The 22,787-nt window shown below is 42.1% G+C and overlaps 1 protein-coding gene across 1 annotated transcript in view; it reads left to right on the top strand.

Moving 5' to 3' along the window:
* The first annotated feature begins 917 nt into the window (after positions 1-917).
* klhl14 (kelch-like family member 14) overlaps positions 918-22,787 on the top strand; it is a 215,120-nt gene continuing 193,250 nt past the window's right edge. The window contains exons 1-3 of the mRNA XM_085992854.1: positions 918-1,257; positions 1,970-2,842; positions 13,160-13,281. Of these exons, the coding sequence (XP_085848980.1) occupies positions 1,992-2,842; positions 13,160-13,281 (973 nt within the window). The 5' untranslated portion in view covers positions 918-1,257; positions 1,970-1,991. The remainder of the gene's footprint in view (positions 1,258-1,969; positions 2,843-13,159; positions 13,282-22,787) is intronic.

The raw sequence follows: 22,787 nt of genomic DNA, 5'->3' as shown, positions 1-22,787 counted from the left end.
ATGTTAACATTACAGCTGGTGTCTTTAAAGCAGTGGACTATCAATGTAACACACAGGTTCTGTTTTAATGTCCCAAGAATATTATTGTATTCAATCCAATAGCGGGGAGACACATTCGTGATGTTTTTTGTCTTTACTTGGATACATTAAAAAGGCAATCCGGTATATATTTAAATGAGCATAATATGAGTGGGATAATAACTTCTATGTTTTAATGCCGCAATGGTGTTCGTGAAATATAAGCTAGGCTAATTCATTATAGCAGCGTTGGTTAGACAATGTATGTCATCTGATGCAATTGAAAGAAGAAAAAGTCTTAATAACAAAATGTCATTGTTACCAAGACATTAACAAGACAATCTGATAATTTCCAACGATCGTAATATCAAGTGGATAATCATTTCTTTGTTTCAATGCATCAACAGTATTAATGGGATAGAATCCCATGTAATTCATTACAGCAGACAGTACAGTACTGGTTAGTCTGTGTGTCATCTTATGTAACTGCACAGGCAATAAAATGGTAAGAAAGTTTGTGCCATCATCTGAAGATTGCATTGTTCATCCACCTTCATAAATCCATGCATGTGAAAGATGAGGAGAAAAATATTTTGTGGGACAGAGTCTTTTTTTCTGTGAGATATTCATTCACCCAGAGAGAGAAGCGTGGTCACAGAATTAGCAGTTTCAGCTCAGCAGAAGTCGCTAGGCTGTGAAGGAAAGAGAAATTGACTAATTAGCAATGCGCACTAAAACTTGACGGTTCTTTATAAAGGGGACTGCTTTTCTAAGATGTTTGACTGCGCAGTCATTTACGCACGACAATTTTACAATAGCCTTGAGCCATAATTTTAAAACTCTCTCCAGCATCCAGCCCCTCCATGGTCACTCTTCACTGGCGATGCACGACCGTTTCTCTCCCCAACCGTGGATTTCCTATTACTCTTGTTACGACTCACTGAATCCCAGGCCCAAGGATAATGATGTGTTGTTTCTTGGTAGCATAATTTGTCACACGTACATTTTTTTGCGAAAGCTGCTCTCAGACTTCTTGCTGTTGCTAATTCTGGAGACAGTATATCAAATGATGAACGACAAAAAAACCTCGCAAGCGTAACTGCTGAAGTTGCAACGCGTGGAGCTTGATCGGATACGGATTTTACAGAGGGATCGAAGCAAAGAAAAAAAGGAGAAAAAATAATATAAAAGTGGGGATCTGATCGAAGTGGACGCCAGTTTGCAGCCCAGTGTATACAGGTAAGTTTGTGGCCTGTCTGCGTTGGTGACGAGTGGGAAACACTGGGGAGATGAGGCTGTGACAGGTGCCTTGGTGAATAAACAGCAATGTGAAAATCCATGGGCAGGAGCTGGATCAGACAAGGGGCTACTGCTAAATTTGAAAAGGAGATCCGTGCATGTAGCAAACACCATGGAAGCTCGGCAGCTTTACTTAGTAAGGCGCTGCTTCCGATTTTTGAAGTTTATTTCTGTTAAGAATCTGACCCCTGACGTCTGTTATTGCACCCACTTATACCAAGCAACTGTACCGGTCTTTATGTATTAGCTGGTCGTTTTTTTAAACACCATTAGGTAACATGAAACTTTAACTATTTCATTTGTGGTCTCTTTGAACAGAAAAATAAACCTTGAATGCAAACGGCACTGATATTTATGCCTGATATCTTTCTGTAATGTTTATTAGGACAAACATGCAGGGGTGACTTACATTCGCAGTAACAGTGTGCTGCTTAAAATGTGTAGACTGAGCAAATAAAAGGTAACATTAGCGTAAGGGTTTAACCCATAGAGAGATTTCGCATACAACAGACGTCTTTTGTAACAATAATAAAACATTTTGTTATCTTTAATGGAGCGTTGGTCTGAGAAATCTCGCTTTACTTACATGGAAATGTTTGTCACGGGGAAATAATGCCTATAATCTGACTGTGTGAAATGTGTGCCCTTTTAGGAGGTGTCCAAAGTTAGATACCATGTCAAGATCTGGTGACAGGACGTCCACCTTCGACCCTACACACAGTGATAACCTTCTCCATGGCCTCAACCTGCTGTGGAGGAAACAGCTCTTCTGTGATGTGACTCTGACAGCCCAAAGCCAGCAGTTCCATTGCCACAAAGCAGTGCTGGCTTCCTGCTCCCAGTATTTCCGATCGCTTTTCTCCAACAACCAGTGCAAAGAGAGCACTGACGACCCGGGGAGCCGGACCCCTTCTTCTCCGGCCGAGGACATCTCCCGGTCCATCAACAACATCGTGCTGCAGGGCTGCTCGGCCACCGGGGTATGCCTGGTCTTGGAGTACATCTACACGGCCAACATGACACTGTCTCTGGATACGGTGGAGGACGTGCTCTCGGTCAGCAAGATCCTCCACATCCCTCCCGTCACTAAACTCTGCGTCCAGTTCCTCAACGACCAGATATCTATGCAGAACTACAAGCAGATCTGCCAGATCGCCGCCATCCACGGGCTGGACGAGACCAAGAAGCTGGCCAACAAGTACTTCGTGGAGGACATCCTGCTACTCAATTTCGAAGAGGTGTGCGCCATGATGGACTCGATGCCGCCACCTGTGGAGTCGGAGCTGGCTCTCTTTCAGATGTCCGTGCTGTGGCTCGAACACGATCGGGAGACTCGCATGCAATACGCCCCGGACCTGATGAAGCGGCTCCGCTTCGCCCTCATCCCCGCCACCGAGCTGGTGGAGAGGGTGCAGTCGGTTGATTTCATGCGAACCGACCCCGCCTGTCAGAAGCTCCTGCTGGATGCCATGAACTACCACCTCATGCCCTTCAGGCAGCACTGCCGGCAGAGCATGGCCAGCAGGTGAGAGCAGCATGCTTTTATTACTCAATGTGGGGCGAAGAGCCTGCACATCAAACTCAAAAAGGGGGGGGGGGGTCATTTGTTTGAGTGTCTGATGGATTTTCGTTGACTTTATCTCAGGTTATCTGGAAAGGAAATCGTTAGAATAAAAACAAGCTAATGTTTTGATGTTAATATTTGTAAAAAAAAATGGTACAGTTTAATAACGATGCAGTTAGACCCGGATAACGTCACTAATCATGCCCATAAGTTGACTTCAAGGGAAAGATCAACTCACAAATCAACTTTCTTCTTATAACAGGACAATCCGAATCTTCAGCGGGAAGTAGAAGAGACAGAGAATGTTAAATATATTCAACAAGTAATCCATTCCTGTAACACCCCCTGCCCACACACACCTCCCCAGCACACATTCTCCAGTGAGTTTGTTGTAGCTGAGTTATGGTGGCTGTGGCATAAGTTTAATATTTTTGATCGAGGTGGATTGGGGCCCAGCATGAAGGATTCAACCCCTCTCCCCCATCAAAAAATATATCTGGGGAAATGTTTAGGCCCCTTGCTATACATTCCCTAACCAGGAGGCATTTACTTTGTTTATCTTTTCTCAGAGTGGTTCAATTCCATGGTCCTATGTCCATATTTCTTTTTTACACAGGCATGTGATTGGGCCCATGAATAAATAACATTTGTGTATTTTCAATAATCAACTATTTATACATATGTGTATATATTGAATTTTCAAGATGTGTTTAGAGTCTGGCTGTGTTGAAGGAACTCCGCCCTGCTCCAAGTAGCTTTCGAGATCCATACGTTCAATGGATATTGGAGCTTTAATCATGGTGTAAATGATTTGAAATAGTTTAGGCAGTAATGAAAGGCAATTTGTGCTATCGCTTTTAGCAAAAGACAAATCAAGTGCTAAAATACACCCTACTGTACTAAAATATGGATAGACACATACAAATTGTTAGTGTTAGATCAGGGGTAGTGGTTGGGTTTGGATCTTCTTTCCTATGTTCAGTTGTTTTCTGTGACTCAGCATCACAGCATCAGGTCTGAGGCAGAACACTGAAAGCTTCTGAGGTTCAATCATAATCCTCCTGTATTATATACAGTGTGTGATTTATTTCCTAGTAATGCATTGCTGAAAGAAACCTGCTAATAGTATAATCTGACACGTGAGCTGCAGGCACACAGTATCATGTGACACTACCAATCTTCAAGTCCTACATCGTTATCATTAATAGTCTTTCACCACACAGCATTCTGCTGCTGATAATATACATAATATAAAATAACTTAAAACACTAAAAATAAGATAAACTATATCCAAAAAGAATAACAAATGCCTGACAGAAAACTTTTTTTCTGATACTCATCAATTGCTTGAGCTTTATAGTAGTTTGTGACTTTACAATTGTGACTTATTGCAGAAATCTAATATCCTTTATTTATCCTTACTATATAATTGCAATTGGACAACAACAGTTACGACAAGATTCACCATATATTAATAGTTAGAGGATTCTATGAGGGGGGTGATGGCAGAGTATGCTCATAGCATTTACCTGACATAATTCAGTCTTGAATATAACCTTCAGACTTCACACATGCAGTATCCTATTAATTAACAACTCATTTTCTAAATTATTTTGCCTTGCACCATGACTCTGAAAATAAGAAATAATTTTCACCGTTTTGACACCAATGTGTGATATGAATTATTAGATCACGGTAAAATCAAAGTCAGTGGCGTGATTGACTAACAGATTGCTGTAATAGTGTAGAATCTTTCATCCTCACCTCTATTTAACTGTTGCACCTGGTTCTACAGTAATTGGCATTCAGCTCACTAAGTATCATAGAATTGGTTTTAATTTTGTAATATTTTGAAAAGAACTTTAAATGGCAATGAAACAAAGACATACTTTGGGTATTACCATGTTAATACTTTCTTTCAAAGATAAAATTGAAGAAATAGCAGCACAGAAGTGCAGTTCGTATGAGCAGCATGTTGGAGCACAAAAATGCTGTGGTATGTGGGTTTGCACCTGCGATCTTCCACATGCTGAGTCCCCATTCTGAGCTATGCTGCTGTGAGAGGCACTGAATGGAGGGTAGCTACCAAAGGGAAGAAGGGGAAATCAGAGAGAGAGTCATCTCCAGACCATTGCCCTGCAGTTCCCAATGGCCTGTTTTCCATTCATACAGACCTGAGAGCAGGTCAGCAGCTGTGCTCTCAACCACAGACGTTGCATGTCACAGAGAGGTCAGGAGAAAGGGCAAGGAGGAAAATACCTTACAAAAGCTTCATCCTTAAAATAAAAGTGATCTAATAACAATAATCACTATGGTAACCCCTCTTATCTCCCAAGTGTACACATGCCTGCTAGTTCATTATTATCTAATTGCATGGGTGATAGTGTTATTTTCAGTATTCTCAATACTGTGATAACTACCTGCAGTGATGCTAAAACATGATTTTCCCACAGGTAGTTATCCCATAACTGGTAGCATTGTGTGGCACATTGTAGAACAGATTCTAACAGTCTTGCTGTATTGTTAGCAGTTTTACAGAACCAACATAATGTATTCTTTTTTTCTAAACACTGAAAACAGTGTGATATGTCAATCCACCTATGGAAATAAGGAAAGGACAGCACAAACAAGAACTATATATTAGAAAGAATATCACCTTCTGGAAGGCTCATTCCTTGGTTTAATTCACTTTTGTGCCACAAAAACATAACTCACTTATCCTTGCATCATTAGTGAGGCATTTCCCTTTCATACTCATAGATTAATACCAGTAATGCGTTGTCAGGGTTGTGAGATTTTATTATTTGAGGCAGTGTATAATGGAGCATTTTGAACATATCTCTGCTGAGATCACATTTTTCATTGGAATTAACTTTTTCTCATGAAAAATTGAGCTGATTTTATCAGGGTTTAATTGTAAGATTAACAATGAATAAATACCTAAAACCACGTATGGTATGTTGCATTGAATTTTAAGATATTACATGCTGTTTAAGTGGGCACAGTTTGGGTAACATGTTTAAGTCAAGACAAAATAACTTTAATCTTTAGCAATAAAAGCTTAGAAAAGTTACTTAATTTTTGATGTGCCCAAGAGAACGAGTGTGTTCTCAGTCATTCAGTGGCCAAGTCTTCAGAAAGCTGGATGTTCTCCCAGTTGGTTGTGACCACAATACTAAACTTCCAGTAGCCGTCCTTACCTTCAGGCTGTGCAGTTGTGTGATGTTGGTCAAATATGAAAATGCATAGCTGTGGCAGTGAATGGAGAACTAGTTCCTGCTGCCTGCAGACTGAACACAGACATGTTATGCCATTTGTAGTTTGCACTATATTTTCTTCCTTGTTCCAAGTTATTTCCTTCTCAAGTGCTAAGACCAGAGGAAGATCCAAAAGTGCTTGAATAGAATGGATATGCATCTGATCTAGGAATGTTCTGGATACTTGCTGCAGTACTTTTGGAAACACAGCACAAAGCTCACAGACTGTAACTTTTGAGATTTAACCAGCCATTTTTTAACATAAACATTGATGCCTTGTTCATGTGGCCTTAAGGACCTTTTACTAGGCTGGAATTTGTTTTGTAATACAGTTAATGCGAGGGTATACATATCAGGAAAGGATAAACAGGCTGGGTCTCTTTTCTCTTGAAAAAAGAAGGCTGAGGGGTGACCTAATAGAGGTTTTTAAAATTATGAAAGGTTTTGATAGAGTGGATACAGAGAGAATGTTTCCACTTGTGGGGAAGAGCATAACTAGAGGCCATCAATATAAGATAGTCACCAAGAAATCCAATAGGGAATTCAGCAGAAACTTCTTTACCCAAAGAGTGGTGAGAATGTGAAACTCGCTACCACAGGGAGTGGTTGAAGCGAAAAGTATAGATGCATTTAAGGGGAGGCAAGACGAGCATATGAGGGAGAAGGGAATAGAGGGTTATGGTGATAGATTTAGATGAGGAAAGATGGGAGGAGGCTCGTGTGGAGCATAAATGCCAGCATGAACTGGTTGGGCCGAATGGCCTGTTTCTGTGCCGCATATCCTATGTAATCCTATGTAATCCTATGTTAAGCTCTTTCAGCTCAGATTATCAAGAAAATTTACACTTCATTATTCCCTAAGATCTCCTTAAAATAGTGGGGGTGGAAACAATGGCTTTTCAGTGTAATCTTCAACCTTTACATTTCTCCCAGAAGCAGTAAGCCTGACCTACCTTTGCTGATTTAGGCAGGGAACACCTCTAGCCTTGTCAAACAATGGTTTCAACAGCCAACCAGATCATTTCTAAAGCTCTGTCAGACTATAATGCAAAGCACTATTAACTCTAACCATGACAATTAGCTGTCACTGCTGATTGTGAATGGTAAAGTCTCTGTTAACCACTTTGTCACATATGCAGCTGTAAAGAGAAGCAGTTTGAGAATTGAGGATCCAGATAAGAAATAAAAGTGATTGTATCCTTCTGTTCTATAACCAGTTTATACTTGTAATATAGCAACATTTCAATTATAAATGACAATTACGTTGCACTCTATTTAAAGGATGGTGTTAAATAAGTCAGTACATTAATTAGTACCAGGCTGGAGTCTAATAAATATCTTGTGTAATTCTAAGGCAGCGTTACTCAATAGCTTTGTGCCAAAGGTCACAGTTGCAAGCAGTGTCTTGCTTGAGTGGTCCTCTCACAAATGGTCAACACATTGCATCACAGAGTGATGGGACATTAGTTTATGTCTGCAAACCCCTTTCAGTCAGGCCCTGAGTCTAACCATGTGGAATTTGTTGAGTGAAGGTGAAGCATTTCTCAACAGGGTGGAGTAAAAAGAATGAGGGTAGCCTCCTTGTACTAGCTACAGAGAGGAAGTGGCAATAGCCTGGGCGTATCCTCTCAGATGTGCAAGGCAGGGAAAGGATACTGAGAAGGAAAACAAATTATTGGTGGAGAGAGGGAAGAACATACCATCTCTGCATCCTTGCCTCAATGCCTCAGTGTAGTCTGTGTTTCTTCTCCTTCTTTGCCTATATCCACTTTCTCTCTTGCTGTTCTCTTTTCTTCTTTATTTCTCTCTTTATTTCTATTTTATTTTTCTCTTTCTGCCTGATCATGACTTGCCCAGCTGTGGGTGTTGCTGATGCCAGACTTCAGCTCTACTTCCTTTCCTCCCTCATTCTCCAGTGAAAGAAAGCACGAGAATGCTATTAGGAGGCACTGCTACCTCATCATCATTGCATAAGTGAAATGGCTCTATCAAAACTAAAGGTCCTATTGCTCTAACACAGCATTACACCTCGGATCACTCCTAATATAATTCTCTTGCTTTCTCTCACTGGAGAGTGAGAGAGGAAAAGGAATAGGGTTGAATCCTAATATCAGAAATCCTAAAGAACTGGGTGTGCTGAGAACAGAGGCAGAGAGACACATGGAGCAGCAGATCTGCTGAGGGTAGTAAATGAGGGAGCGATGGATTACAAGAGATCCACAAGATGTAGTAAGAATACTGATGCTTTAAAGTGCACAAGGTCACAAGGTCCTTTAAAAGGCTGAGGAAGATCAATCAATTTTCATTAGAAAAAGGAAGATTAAGAAGAGGATATTACCAAGTTTTTAAGATAAGGAGTATCAGTAAGGTGGGTATAAAGCGGTATTTTGCATAAAACCAGGATAGAAGAACAAGAGGCTGTGATTTTAAACTTATATAGGAATGATTTTGTCCTTTGGTGCTTCCAGTGGCAAGCAGTGCTAACAATGATTGAATCTCAGGAAATCCGTAGTCTGAGGAAGGCCACAGGCTGAGTGCCCATGATTTCCTAGGATGCGCTCCCTGCAAAGCTACCACCTGCGGGGAGTGCTGGATTGCAAAATCACCCTTAAACATATTTATGCTAAGGAATATTAATCATGCTCAGAGTAGTTGACTTTTGGAATAGACTGCCGCAGATATATTCAAAAGGGAACGGGATTGATTTCTGATTCAGTAGGTAGCAGAGGGAATGGGCATGGGCTGGATTGAGGCCTGAAACAGAAGCTAAAAATACGATGTTTGATGAGCTGATTGATCTCTTGTTTCTGAATTCATACCTTTGAGTAATTAATTTGTTTTTCATATCCTCAATCTCCATTCCAAATTGATTTGAAATTCTTAACCTTTTAGTTTAATACAGAATAGCTGTTTAACTGTTGCTCCATGAGCATATAATTGATTCCACTCATTACTTTAAATTTTTCAAATCATTTTGCACCCCTTTCCTTCTCTTGGTCTCTTCACACCTATCACCATTCCACAGCAAATGCAAGTCTTTGAAGAGGTGCACATGAATGATCCAATCCTCTGATTTCTTCCCTCTCTGCGGAGAAATATTTGACCTCTGCTCAGTGTCTCCTCTTAACAACATGGCAAAAAAGTGGAAACATTCCACGCGGAGAATGGCAGAGGTGTAAACCCACATGGAAATGTGCTACAGCATGTTGGAGCGTCACTGCATTACTGCACTGCAGTTGACTTTTGTCTTAATGAAACAAGATCAATTACAATATGAAGAGTACTTAGGAGGACAAGGCAATTCTCTCCCACATTTTACTTTACAAAAGCATAATAGCATAATGGTATAAATGTACTACAGAGCAGAAAGTTCTCCTGATGCAGCAGAGCAGAGTGTTGCTGGTGGATTTAGACATTTCTAAGCACTTAAGATGCGCATCCCCCTGAAAACTGTAATTTTTAACACTTTTTCTGGGGCACTTTGTGGTAATTTTGAGTAGACTTATTTATATATACAATAAATATATCATGATCTGTATACCACTTCATATGACTTAAATCGGCATTAATATATGAGAGCTGGGCAGGAGTATATGGCTCAGGCTGTAAATATATGATACATGATGACGTATACAATTGGTAAACACTACAGGCACTGAAATACACCTGCTTACCAACAGATTCACATTCAATTTTCTGGGTGGGGTGGCTGAATCTGACAGCAAAATTCAGACAAAGAAGTGAAAAATACGCATGAGAAGCAGCAGTTGGCAATAAAGACAATTCTTTTCTTCAGGTACAGTGTTGCTCATGCCTAGATCATCCCAAGGTATGAAACTTTAACAAATTGCTCATTAAAGACATGAAGCTCCAAAGAAAGTAAGAATCTGACTTGTCTGATCAACTTTACTGTAACTTATCAAATATTGCAACAGCAGGGAGAAAAAATTAATGCATGGATCAGAGCAGATGATTATGAGTCAGACTATGTAGCTAAAGACACCTGCCTCAATTCTACTCTTCATAGTTTGTTCCAAAAAAAGGACCAAATACTTTAATCTAACACTAATAATCTTGTTTTGATAACATTCATTTTTAAGATGTGGAGATGCCGGTGTTGGACTGGGGTGGACAAATGTAAGAAGTCATACAACACCAGGTTATAGTCCAACAGCTTTATTTGAAATCACAAGCTTTTGGAGCGCTGCTCCTTCATCAGGTGAAGTGGAGAGATGCATATAGACATATAGTATGTTTTTTGTTTTTCATTCAGACCCCAGCATCTGCAACATTTGACCCCTTGTGACCCCAGCTCATTGTTCTTTGATGTAATGTTTTCCTGACTGACCTGTTTGGACACCATTCACACCTTTGATTGCTGTGACTATCTCTCTGCTGAGGTGTGATAAAGGGCAGTTAGAAAGATTACCTGTAATCATCTGGCAGTATTCTCTGACTATATATGCTGTGTCTATATGCATCTCTCCACTTCACCTGACGAAGGAGCAGCGCTCCGAAAGCTTGTGATTTCAAATAAAACTGTTGGACTATAACCTGGTGTTGTATGACTTCTTACATTCATTTTTAAAGTTGAGGAATTTTTTGTTTCTATTCGTAAGTTACTACACCATACAGCATCATTGTGGCCTGAATATTAATAAATCAAAATCAAATTGTCAGTTGAGTCAAAAATGAGTAAGACACATGTAGACACATTCCTCACATCCCTCCTAAATCAGCCACTGCAGAGTTTTGAGATCTAATGTGTTGTAGAATATCAACTGCCACATGTTGTATTCCCAATCTTGGCTATGCCTTCAAAAAGCGCTGTGGAGAGGTGTCCAGATGCTTCCCCACAGGAAGAGAGGGCGAATCAGAATCAAAGTTTGTCCTAAGCCCAATTACTGACCTACTGTTAAAAGGATAAAGGAATGCTTTAATGAACTGTTACTTTCAGGGTGGTACTGGGCACAGAGCAGTAGAATCATATTTGCAGCACAAAATGTTTAAAATGAGGAGAGTGCTAACAGCAGCCTGATTGTGGATTGTTCTTAAAATAATTGAAACCGAACTTGACAGAAACCTGCTTTGAAGTTTAGCAAAACTATTGATGACAAATGTGGCAGAGGCAGAGTGCTCTGTGCTGGCTTGAATATTATTTGTTGAACTAAGCTTGTTCTGATAAGAAAATCAATTGCAATGTTGCCCAGATTTGTACCATTGGCAAAGCTACTGATAAACCTGCCACCAAATGCCAAAACAGACAAGATGTCACTTCATCTCATCTGATGTCAAGCATATTTCCTTAAAAAGTGAACTGGCAAGTCTGCAGGGAGTTCATCTTCATGTAACTAAACTCAAATATTGGTCAAAATATTTGTTTAAAGAATATAGTGCTGGTACAGTGTAGTGAAGCAGCACACTGGTGTTCTGAAGTACTGAATTGGAGGATTTAGATGTGCAGCCATAGTTCCCTGTTCTTCCTGCTAGAAGAAGGAAGGGAAGATCGGAGGAGTCTCTCAGGGTGACTGTCATGTATTTCCTAATGCTTGGATCAAGAGTGGCAATGGAACAGGCCTGAGAGACATGTCTCCTCGCGCCCTCTGAGATATGATATGATGCATGATGTGAAAAGACTCAGAACACTGGAAACAACTTATAGAGAAATAAATCATACGGGGTAGATCTTGACATTGTGCAATAGTGTTAAATGGGTGATAGCAAGCGGCAGCCCGTTTAACATCTCTCCCAATTTATTGACTTCAATGGAAATAAAATTCGGGAGATATATAAAATGGGCTGCTGACTCACCATCACTCATTTTACACTATCACACAAAGTCAAAATCTACCCCATAGTGTGGTCATTGAAAGGCAATGGAGTTCATGGAATTTTAAAAAAAGTGAGCATTTATGTTAGTAATTGGAGTGATGCTGTGGGTACAATTCAATACAATTGCAACTGAGATAAGAGAGCTAGGTTTGTAACCTTCACACTACAGCAGACTATACACCAAACACATCCAAGCACACAGGCAGGTAGCAGTCCAGTGATATGTCACCCTGCTGGTATTCCCTTGTGGCCTTGAGGTACATGATTAAAGCCAGACTCAGTATGATCCAAGGGTATGAATATCTCTCAATCACACTGCCGGTAAGTCTAAGGGAAGGGAGCTGAAGGTGTGCACAGAGTCTGAGACTTATGATACAGCTTTCACTACACTTGCATATTTTGGACACCAAACAAAGATGGCAGCATTTGCCAAAGCCAAGGCCAAGGAAGATGGTGGAATTGTGGCTTGAGTTCTGATATTGCTTTGCTGTTTATGAAAATTGATTCAAAACCTTAAGAATAAATGCTTCCATACTAAAAGTAGTTGAAAACAGGATTTATTTTAAGAATTAGATTTTGGCAATCACTGATGGCTCAACTGGTAAAAGCATGGGGTTGTTGAGCCAAACAGAGCAGGTGGCCGCAGGTCAATTGCTGGTCCGTGCTGAGATAACGTATCTTAGGGCAGTGGTACAATTAGCACTAATACCACTGGGCATGTGGGAAAAAAATCAGCCTAGGATTCCTGCTTCTGATCTCTTCAGTCACCTCTACTAGAAGTATACATGTAAAGGCATTGGTTGAGAACAGGATTGCATTCAGCTATGATACCACACAATTGACTAGGCTGCGATACTCATTGTCGCAGTTCACACATGAATAATGACTGCTTGGGGTGCTTGAGGGTGGCTGTGGAGCTATACGTTGGCATGAGAAGATGGGAAGGAAGAAAATTTGCAGAGAAAAAAGATTTTCGTGTCTTGTTTATAGTTTTAAAATTTCTGAACAGGCAGACCACTCAAAAACCAGGCTGTCTGATTCAAAACTAGAAGGATGGCAATCCTAGACCAGACTGAGACCTTAGTAAGGGAGTAATTATTCAACAAAATGCACTCTGACATGCTTTACATGAGACATGCTCATTTTGCACAATAAAACATTTTCAATTTTCTTTGAATCCTCTTTCCAGGATTCGCTCCAGTAAGAAACTCTTGTTACTGGTTGGTGGATTGCCTCCAGGTCCGGATCGACTTCCAAGCAACTTAGTTCAGTATTATGATGAAGAAAAGAAGACATGGAAAATTCTTACAAGTAGGTGTGGTCCAGAAAACATCTCCATTAATTTCTGAGTGTGGCTGATAGGAGTGGTACATCATTGTCGAGTCAAGGCTCTAATGTTGAAGTAAGGGATGATTGTGCTGTTAAAGGAATTGTCTCTCTGTCTTTTTCACTCATCCTTTCATCAAGTGACTTATAATACCATTGTGTTTGTTGTGCTGAGTAACAATATACAATCAATCCCCTTTTTACAGCAAGTTGATTTTTTTACAAACACGTTGCTGTGAACCATTTGCTCTTTTCATGGATGCAGATTTGTGTTTTTTTTACACAATTGTTGCTCATGACTGATTGATCTTGTCTGAAATATAACACAGCAGGAGTCCTTAAAGGAGAAGGCAGCCCTGCTTAAACGATGGTAAACTTCAATCATTTATTCTGAAACACTGTCCGCTGCCAAGTGTTCTAAACAATATGCTGCTGTGCTAGAGAAAAGCAGCAAATAACAGTGCACCTGGCAGAGGGGGGAGGGGCATACCTTCTCCATTCTCTGTATCCCGAGTAAAATTCCACAATAGCACTCGTGATTTTCTGATTTTACTTCTTGACTTGTAAAGAAAATAGTCTTAACATATTCATTAAAAAGAAACAAAATGCAGAATAAAGATGAAGACATAATATTCATCAAAATTGAAAATGCATGCTAAACGTTCACTTGGCAGAAACAACATTTCTTACTCTTTTTCAGGTTCTTTAAATGCTTCAGTCACTTCTCCCTGGAGATTTGGCTCTGCCCTTTCATTTTCTCTGGATTTTTTTGTCAAACAGCCATTTTGAGAACTTATTCTGTTACTGTTATCTTATAAAGGAAATATTTGGCTAGAGAGTAAGTTGGCTGTTATATCTCATCAGGACCATTCAGTGGTACACATGCAATCAAGGAGAAATGCTTTCCTGTAATAGTGAATCTGTTAGAGTAAAAAGCAAGTGAACCGGAGAGAAGAGGCAAATGATCTGGAATTAAAGTGAAGCCAAAAATGACCAAAGCATTTACAATGCCTGAAAAGGAGGGGGAAAATAATTTTTCTTCCAATTTTCTCCACATTTTTCTCGAAGGTGCTGACTCTTTAAGGTACCACAGGTGCCAGAAGTACTCCAGCATCTCACCTAACCGATGATTATTCCTGTGCCTGCCTAGACAGTGATTGTCAGCAGACCATATTGTAGGGCGCTTTAGAGCTAAGCTCAACCAATATCCATACACATAAACTTTCTAGTGCATGTAAAAAGTAAATTGGAATTGAAATTTTAATTAGCATTGCATTCATTTATGTTAGTTATATTTTTTTACTTATTTCTGAAAAAAAATGAAAAATTGTGCAGTGAAATTACAGCCTTTTTGTGATTACTTTGGACTATGGTCCCTGTTGCACTGGGTAAAATTAAACCTGGGTAACGTGTCCTAGGTTGACTGGCCCGGAATTTGGGGTCAGCAGCGAAGTGAAGGTGTTCGCTGCTGGCCCCAAAGTACGCTTCGCACAAGGATCTCGCAAATTGTGTCAAGAACTTTAGGTTTTCTAACACTCAATTCAAATCAATGGAGTATAGTGGGGATCCCCTTGTGTGAACTGCTGTGATGTCACCAAGCTGTCTAAGCAGCCAATCAAAACGCAGAATTCTCACAAACAGCAAACAAGGAAGTGAGTAAGATCTTAAAATTCTAACTTTTTAAAAATGTTAGAGAGAGCAAGAGAAGATTGAAGATCTCACTTAGGGAAAAGACAAACCTGAAATAAAGGTGCACAAACTAAAAGTTTCTTAAAAACTGTAATTTTTATTAAAATGGACAAATATCACATTGTACAAAATTAAAATTAGTTTTTCAGGCCCTTAACCTTTGTTTAGCAGTCAATACGCTGTTAAATCCCCAGCTACACCTGATCCCTTTTAGTGTGGAATTTAACAGCGTACTTACTGTGGAAGAGCCAAAGTTTTTATCACTTTTCCTGATTTGGGTGATTACACAGATTGCTGGCTCTGTGGGGGGAGGGGGTGCACAGCGCAGCCTATGTCAGAGCTGTGAATGACAGACCACAACTTCAGGCTTTTTGCATGCGCTAAATCCTAAAGTTGTGGTCAGTTTCAAAGGCGGAATGACGGCGAACGCTACCAGTTCACGGTCATCCGGACCGCAAATTCCGGGCCATTTAATATTTTCGGCACATGGTCAATGAAACAATGCAGAGTACAGTGTCTGTGAGTAAAAATGTAGGATCACCATATTTTAGAAAGGATTGAGTTCTCCTTTAACAGCCTGATAAGAATTCCTTCGAGTGTAAACCCTCTGTTTATTCCTTCATTATTTAGTTCCTGTGTTCCCTCATTTTGTTTGATAAACTTGCATTTTGTTTAATTTTCTTGTTTTTTAACATTATGGTTTTGTTTTGACTTGTCTCTCTAATTTACTGAATATATTTACCCTTGTGTTTTTCTTAAATTAATTTCTAGCTGAGAGAATAAAGTAGAGAAATGGTGGTGAGATAAAAATGGAAACGAGATGTTGAGATCCAGCAGAAACCCTGGGGCAAATCCAGCAGAGGCACTGGGGTTGGGGTGATCCAGCACTGGCACTGGGGTTAGGGTGATCCAGCACTGGCACTGGGGTTAGGGTGATCCAGCACTGGCACTGGGGTTGGGGTGATCCAGCACTGGCACTGGGGTTAGGGTGATCCAGTAGAGACACTGGGTTAGGGTGATCCCGTACTGGCACTGGGGTTAGGGTGATCCAGCACTGGCACTGGGGTTAGGGTGATCCAGCACTGGCACTGGGGTTAGGGTGATCCAGCACTGGCACTGGGGTTAGGGTGATCCAGCACTGGCACTGGGGTTAGGATGATCCAGCACTGGCACTGGGGTTAGGGTGATCCAGCACTGGCACTGGGGTTAGGGTGATCCAGCACTGGCACTGGGGTTAGGGTGATCCAGCACTGGCACTGGGGTTAGGGTGATCCAGCACTGGCACTGGGGTTAGGGTGACCCAGCACTGGCACTGGGGTTAGGGTGATCCAGTAGAGACACTGGGTTAGGGTGATCCCGTACTGGCACTGGGGTTAGGGTAATCCAGCACTGGCACTGGGGTTAGGGTGATCCAGCACTGGCACTGGGGTTAGGGTGATCCAGCACTGGCACTGGGGTTAGGGTGATCCAGCACTGGCACTGGGGTTAGGGTGATCCAGCACTGGCACTGGGGTTAGGGTGATCCAGCACTGGCACTGGGATTAAGGTGATCCAGTAGAGACACTGGGGTTAGAGTGACCTGGCACTGGGGTTAGAGTAATCCAGCACTGGCACTGGGGTTAGGATGATCCAGCAGAGGCACTGGGGTTAGGATGATCCCGCACTGGCACTGGGGTTAGGATGATCCAGCAGAGCCACTGGGGTTAGGGTGATCCTGCACTGGCACTGGGGTTAGGATGATCCAGCAGAGGCACTGGGGTTAGGGTGATCCAGTAGAGGCACTGGGGTTAGAGTGATCCAGTAGAGGCACTGGGGTTAGGATAATCTCGCACTGGCACTGGGGTTAGGATGATCCAGCACTGGCACTGGGGTTAGGGTGATCCAGTAGAGGCACTGGGGTTAGGATGATCCCGCACTGGCACTGGGGTTAGGGTGATCCCACACTGGCGCTGGGGTTAGGGTGATCCAGCACTGGCACTGGGGTTAGGATCATCCAGCAGAGGCACTGGGGTTAGGGTGACCCAGTAGAGGCACTGGGGTTAGGATGATCCTGCACTGGCACTGGGGTTAGGGTGATCCCGCACTGGCGCTGGGGTTAGGATGATCCAGCAGAGGCACTGGGGTTAGGGTGACCCAGTAGAGGCACTGGGGTTAGGGTGATCCAGTAGAGGCACTGGGGTTAGGGTGATCCAGTAGAGGCACTGGGGTTAGGGTGATCCAGCAGAGACACTGGGGTTAGGGTGATCCAGTAGAGGCACTGGGGTTAGGGTGATCCAGCACTGTCACTGGGGTTAGGGTGATCCGGTAGAGGCACTGGGGTTAGGGTGATCCAGCACTGGCACTGGGGTTAGGGTGATCCAGTAGAGGCACTGGGGTTAGGGTGATCCAGCACTGTCACTGGGGTTAGGGTGATCCAGTAGTGGCACTGGGGTTAGGGTGATCCAGCAGAGGCACTGGGGAATGGGGGATTCCAGTAGCAGCATGAGGGGGGCAATTCGGCTGTGGTACAGATGGAATGGGGTGAAAAGGGCAGTTCAATAGAGAAACAACAGAACATAGGAACAGGAGTGGGACATTTAGCCCCTCGAGCCTGTTCCGCCATTCAATAACTTAACTCAATATACCCACCTTTGCCTCATATCCCTTAATACCTTTGGTTAACAGAAATCTATCAATCTCAGATTTAAAATTAACAATTTATCTGGCATCAATTGCCATTTGCAGAAGACGGTTCCAAACTTCTACCACCCTTTTCGTGTAGAAGTGTATCCTAACTTCACTCCTAAAAGGCCTGGCTCTAATTTTTGGACTATGCCCCAAGTCCTTGACTCCCCAACCAGAGGAGATATTTTCTCTCCCTCTACCCTATCAGTTCGCCTTAATATCTTGAAAACGTTGATCAAATCACCCCTAGTTTGTGTAATCTCTCCTTGTAATTTAACCCTTGAAGTCCAGGTATCTTTCTGGTAAATCTACGCTGCACTCCCTCCAAGGCCAGTGTATCCTTCCTAAGGTGTGGTGCCCAGAACTGCTCTCAGTACTACAGGTGTGGTCTAACCAGGGCTTTGTAAAGCTGCAGAATTTCTTCCACCCCCTTGTATTCTGGTCCTCTAGATATACAGTGAGCAAAAAGGAAACTTAGAAAACCAGTGTCATACTGGACAGAGGATTAAGAATAAAATACTGAGTTGAAGGAATAAAAAGAAATAAATATAATAAATAAATCAAGGAAGAAAAAACAGCAGCAACAATAGAAAAATAGAACAAAAGCAAAATGGTAAAAATTACAGAATAAATATTGCACGCAAGACTATAAAGTCAATACATTTTTTGCTCCAAGTCACTGATTCAGTCATTCAATTAATTTGTAATAAAATTGCATGTGCTAAGGTAACTCCTGCTAAATGCTAGTGGGTGTAGGTAAAATTTGGCACTACTTTATAAAACCTCAAGTAAAATACCAGTTTCAGTCCATTATAGAAAATAAATTAAGATGTGACTGGAAGGACGCATTTAATGGAATACAAAAGCTTCCTGCTTTCATACAGCTTTGTCCATTTTAACCAGCTTTCTAGTTTTTGCTATAAAGGTCTATGCAAAAAACCAGACATGTTCCTCCTATCCCTTAGAAACTCAAGTACAGAAAAGTGATAATTTCTCATACAATACTGGAAAGGTATAGCTTGAGAAAACAAGACAGCTCTTCATTCCAAATAAATATGTCTGCTGGATGACTTGGAAATTTCAACCAATAAGAAAGCTTAAAATGCATTGCAAGCAAATGCATCATTTTAACATCAAAATAAAGCTTTTTACTTCGGAAGAAGGTGTGTTAAACTGTCTTGAAACTAAACTGGTTTTAATGACCAGTGATTGAAATAAGTTGTACTCAGATCTTCACAAGGTTCACAAAATGGAGACGGAGAGCCAAGTTAAATAATTAGGTCATCGTTGGAGGACTGATTTGAAAATTGAATTTGTGTTTCTACTGATTACAGATATACTTTATGGCCCGGAGTTTCCACTCGATTGCGCTGGTTTTTTCGGCACAATTCCCCTGATATTCACACAACCGGCGTAAAAGATAGTGGAATTTTTAATCGCAAATTGCGTTCGGTGCAACTCGAGTTTCTGCAATATTTTGCACTAGTTTTAAAAACATTGTGCTGGAAGCAGGCCCCGCCCACAAAACTGGCCACGCCCCCAGGGTGAATTAATTGCCATTAGGCGTTTCCACTAATTGCGCTTATTTGCAAGCCTTCGAGGAGGCACCAAAAATTAAGCTGGAACTCTTGGGCGCCAGGACACTAATAGTAAAGTTTAAAAAAAAATTCAAAACCTAAGGAAGTCACTACTGTACCGCAATCTAACTAGAAAATAGTTTTGTATATTTTTTCAATGTAATTTTCAGTAATTTAACATCGAGTTACTCACATGTGGTGGATTAACACTGATTTAAAATGCTTATTTTTGTGATAAACTGATTTTCAGCTGTATTAATCAAACTGCAATGAGTTACCACTCTTAAACATATCAAGAATATTTTTTAAAGCAAATTTTTAAAAAAGATTTTAAAGCACTGCCCAGTTGTACTGGTTCATGGCAGATTTTGCATTTTGTGATATGCAAATGAATTTGAGCGGAAACTCAGGTAAACAAAGGCTGGAACTTTGCCTACCTGGATGGGTCCGGTGCAGGCGGTGTCCGTGGCTGGTCGTGACCCCGCTGCTGGCTCCATCTCGCTGCTGAAAACAAACTTACATTAATAGGGCCTATTAAGCCCGCCCTCTGCGTTACCCAGCTCAATTAAATGGAGTGGGTCTGGTGATGTCATTCATGACGCGTTTTGAGCCGGGATCTTTAAAGGGACGATGGCCACATTAGATTTGATGTTTAATCTAACATAGTGCACTACAGCTTTGGAGTGCTACAAACACTGACAATGACTGCACAGAGGCAGAGGGCTGCACAAAGGTTCTCTGATGACTCCATATGCTTATGAAGGGAGTCAGGGCACGTAGGGAGATCCTCTTCCCTTCCAATGGGTGGAAGAGACCTCCCCAAGAGACCAAAATAGCCTGGTTGCAGATTACAGAGGAGGTCACAAGCAGGGATGTGTTCAGGAAGACCTGGGTGCAGTGCTGTAAACGTTTCAATGATCTCAGTAGATCACGAAACGTTACTGCAAAGCCACACTCAACCTTATCCTGTTCTGCCTCTCATCACATCCCCATCACTCTGCCTTCCCTACCCTATTCCTGCACATCCTGACTCACACCAGCTTACCTTGCACCTCCACCCATCCCTCTCTCTCTCTATCTACATTATCACATCCCCACCTCACTAGCCACCCCTCACACTCATACCAACTCACAACACACAATGGTAGCCACTTGGTTGTTATATAAAAGATGTAATAGCAGAGCACTTGGAAAACAGTGACAGGATCGGACAAAGTCAACATGGATTTACAAAAGGTAAATCGTGCTCGACTAACCTACAGGAATTTTTTGAGGATGTAACTGATAAAATAGATAAAGGAGAACCAGTGGATGTGGTGTATTTGGACTTTCAGAAGGCTTTTGATAAGGTCCCGCATAAGAGATTAGCGTGTAAAATTAAGGCACATGGGATTGGGGGCAAGGTATTGACTTGGATAGAGAACTGGTTGGCAGACAGAAAGCAAAGAGTTGGAATAAACGGGTCTTTTTCCGAGTGGCAGGCAGTGACTAGTGGGGTACGGCAGGGATCGGTCCTTGGACCCCAGCTATTCACAATATATATTAATGATCTAGACAAGGGAACCAGATGTAATATCTCCAAATTTGCAGACGACACAAAGCTGGGTGGGAGTGTGTGCTGTGAGGAGGATGCCGAGAAACTCCAGGATGATTTGGATAGGTTGGGTGATTGGGCAAAAACATGGCAGATGCAATATAACGTGGATAAATGTGAGGTTATCCACTTTGGTGGCAAAAACAGGAAGGCAGATTATTATCTGAATGGCAATAGATTGGGAGAAGGGGAAGTGCAACGAGACCTGGGTGTCCTTGTGCACCAATCGCTGAAGGTAAGCATGCAGGTGCAGCAGGTGGTTAAGAAGGCAAATGGTATGGCCTTTGTAGCGAGAGGGTTTGAGTACAGGAACAAGGATGTCTTGCTGCAGTTGTACAGGGCCTTGGTGAGACCACATCTTGAGTATTGAGTGCAGTTTTGGTCGCCTTATCTGAGGAAGATATTCTTGCCATGGAAGGAGTTCAGCGAAGATTCACCAGGCTGCTACCTGGGATGGCAGGAATGACGTATGAGGAGAGATTGGGACGATTGGGCTTGTACTCGCTGGAGTTTAGAAGAATGAGAGGGGATCTTATTGAAACATAAAATTCTGACAGGACTGGACAGACTAGATGCAGGAAGGATGTTCCCGATGGTCGGGGAGTCCAGAATCAGGGGTCACAGTCTAAGGATAAGGGATAGGCCATTTAGGACAGAAATGAGGAGGAATTTCTTCACCCAGAGAGTGGTGAACCTGTGGAATTCTCTACCACAGAAGGCAGTAGAGGCCAATTCATTAAATATATTCAAGAAGGAGTTGGATATATTTCTTAAGGCTAAAGGGATCAAGGGGTATGGGGAGAAAGCAGGGACAGGGTACTGAATTTGGATGATCAGCCATGATCGCATTGAGTGGCAGAGCCGGCTCAAGGGGCCGAATGGCCTACTCCTGCTCCTATCTTCTATGTTTCTATGTTTATCCAATGTTTATGTAAAGTTTCTGTTAATGTGGTGTCAAACATACAAATCCTTATTTTAACACTTTCCAACCTTGGACAGATTTGTGTGCACCTTTGGGGAAAAAAAACAGCCTTTGCAAGTGGCTTAGTGAGTTGCAGTGAGACATAATGGTACCCTCCGCAATGGTGATGAGTGTGAAAAGAATGGCTTGGTCATTGTAGGGATGCTTTATGGTGTTAGTGTGGGATGGTGCCAACCTGGCGCATCATGTGGCAGCCATATGGGTGTACAGCGTAAAGTTAACTAAATCTGGCCATGATGAGGCCATCCCTGGCCTCCCGGGCAGCAATGTGCTCAGGTGCTGATGCCCTGTGTCTTGCGCAGCATCAGGTGATTGTGGAGAAGGTTGGTGTTGTTGGTGCTGCTGGTGTGCCTGGTGCTGCTGATGTTGGGGCTGATCGTGGCCCGATTCTGAGGACCAAGGTGAGACAGTATAAATGGCACCCATGTTGATGGAATGGATGGCAGGTGAAGTACAGATGACAGAAGCATTCTTTCAATGGTGAGAGAGTTCTTCCAATGAGGTGAGACTGGATGGAGACTTTGCTGGAAAGACTTGCAGCCTGCAGAATCTGCTGGAAATGGACTGAGCAATAGCTTCTGCCTGAGGAAAGTGATCATCCGTCAGGTGGGAGCTTTTACTGAACATTTGATGCTGTCAAGTAATCAGCTGGAGCAATGGCCATGGAACTCCCGCCTCGGATTGACAGATGTGGTTCCCGTGGCCATGCAGTTAAATTTAAAAAGTAAGTTAAAAAAGCCTGTTAAGGGTCTGACAACTAGTTGTTAATCATCTCAATTATGTCGCCCGCCGCTGCCGGTCGGGTCGGCTCCACGATGACAGACACGCCTGGGGGAAAGGCACGTGGGGCGGGATGACAGCAGGTTCTGATCCGCCGTCAAAAATAACAACTTTCCCACCTGATCCACCACCGATCGTGCCTGATACCACCCTGGAAAATTCCAGCCAAACTCTTTTCAAAACGGTTCCAATTTGGGCGCAATTT

This window comes from Somniosus microcephalus, chromosome 7 (genome assembly GCF_052327205.1).
Source record: "Somniosus microcephalus isolate GS21.2 chromosome 7, FLI_Smic_1.0, whole genome shotgun sequence".
NCBI classification, from domain to species: Eukaryota; Metazoa; Chordata; class Chondrichthyes; order Squaliformes; family Somniosidae; genus Somniosus; species Somniosus microcephalus.
The sequence above is the reverse complement of the archived record's forward strand: the minus strand, read 5'-3'. Positions and strand labels throughout refer to the sequence as shown.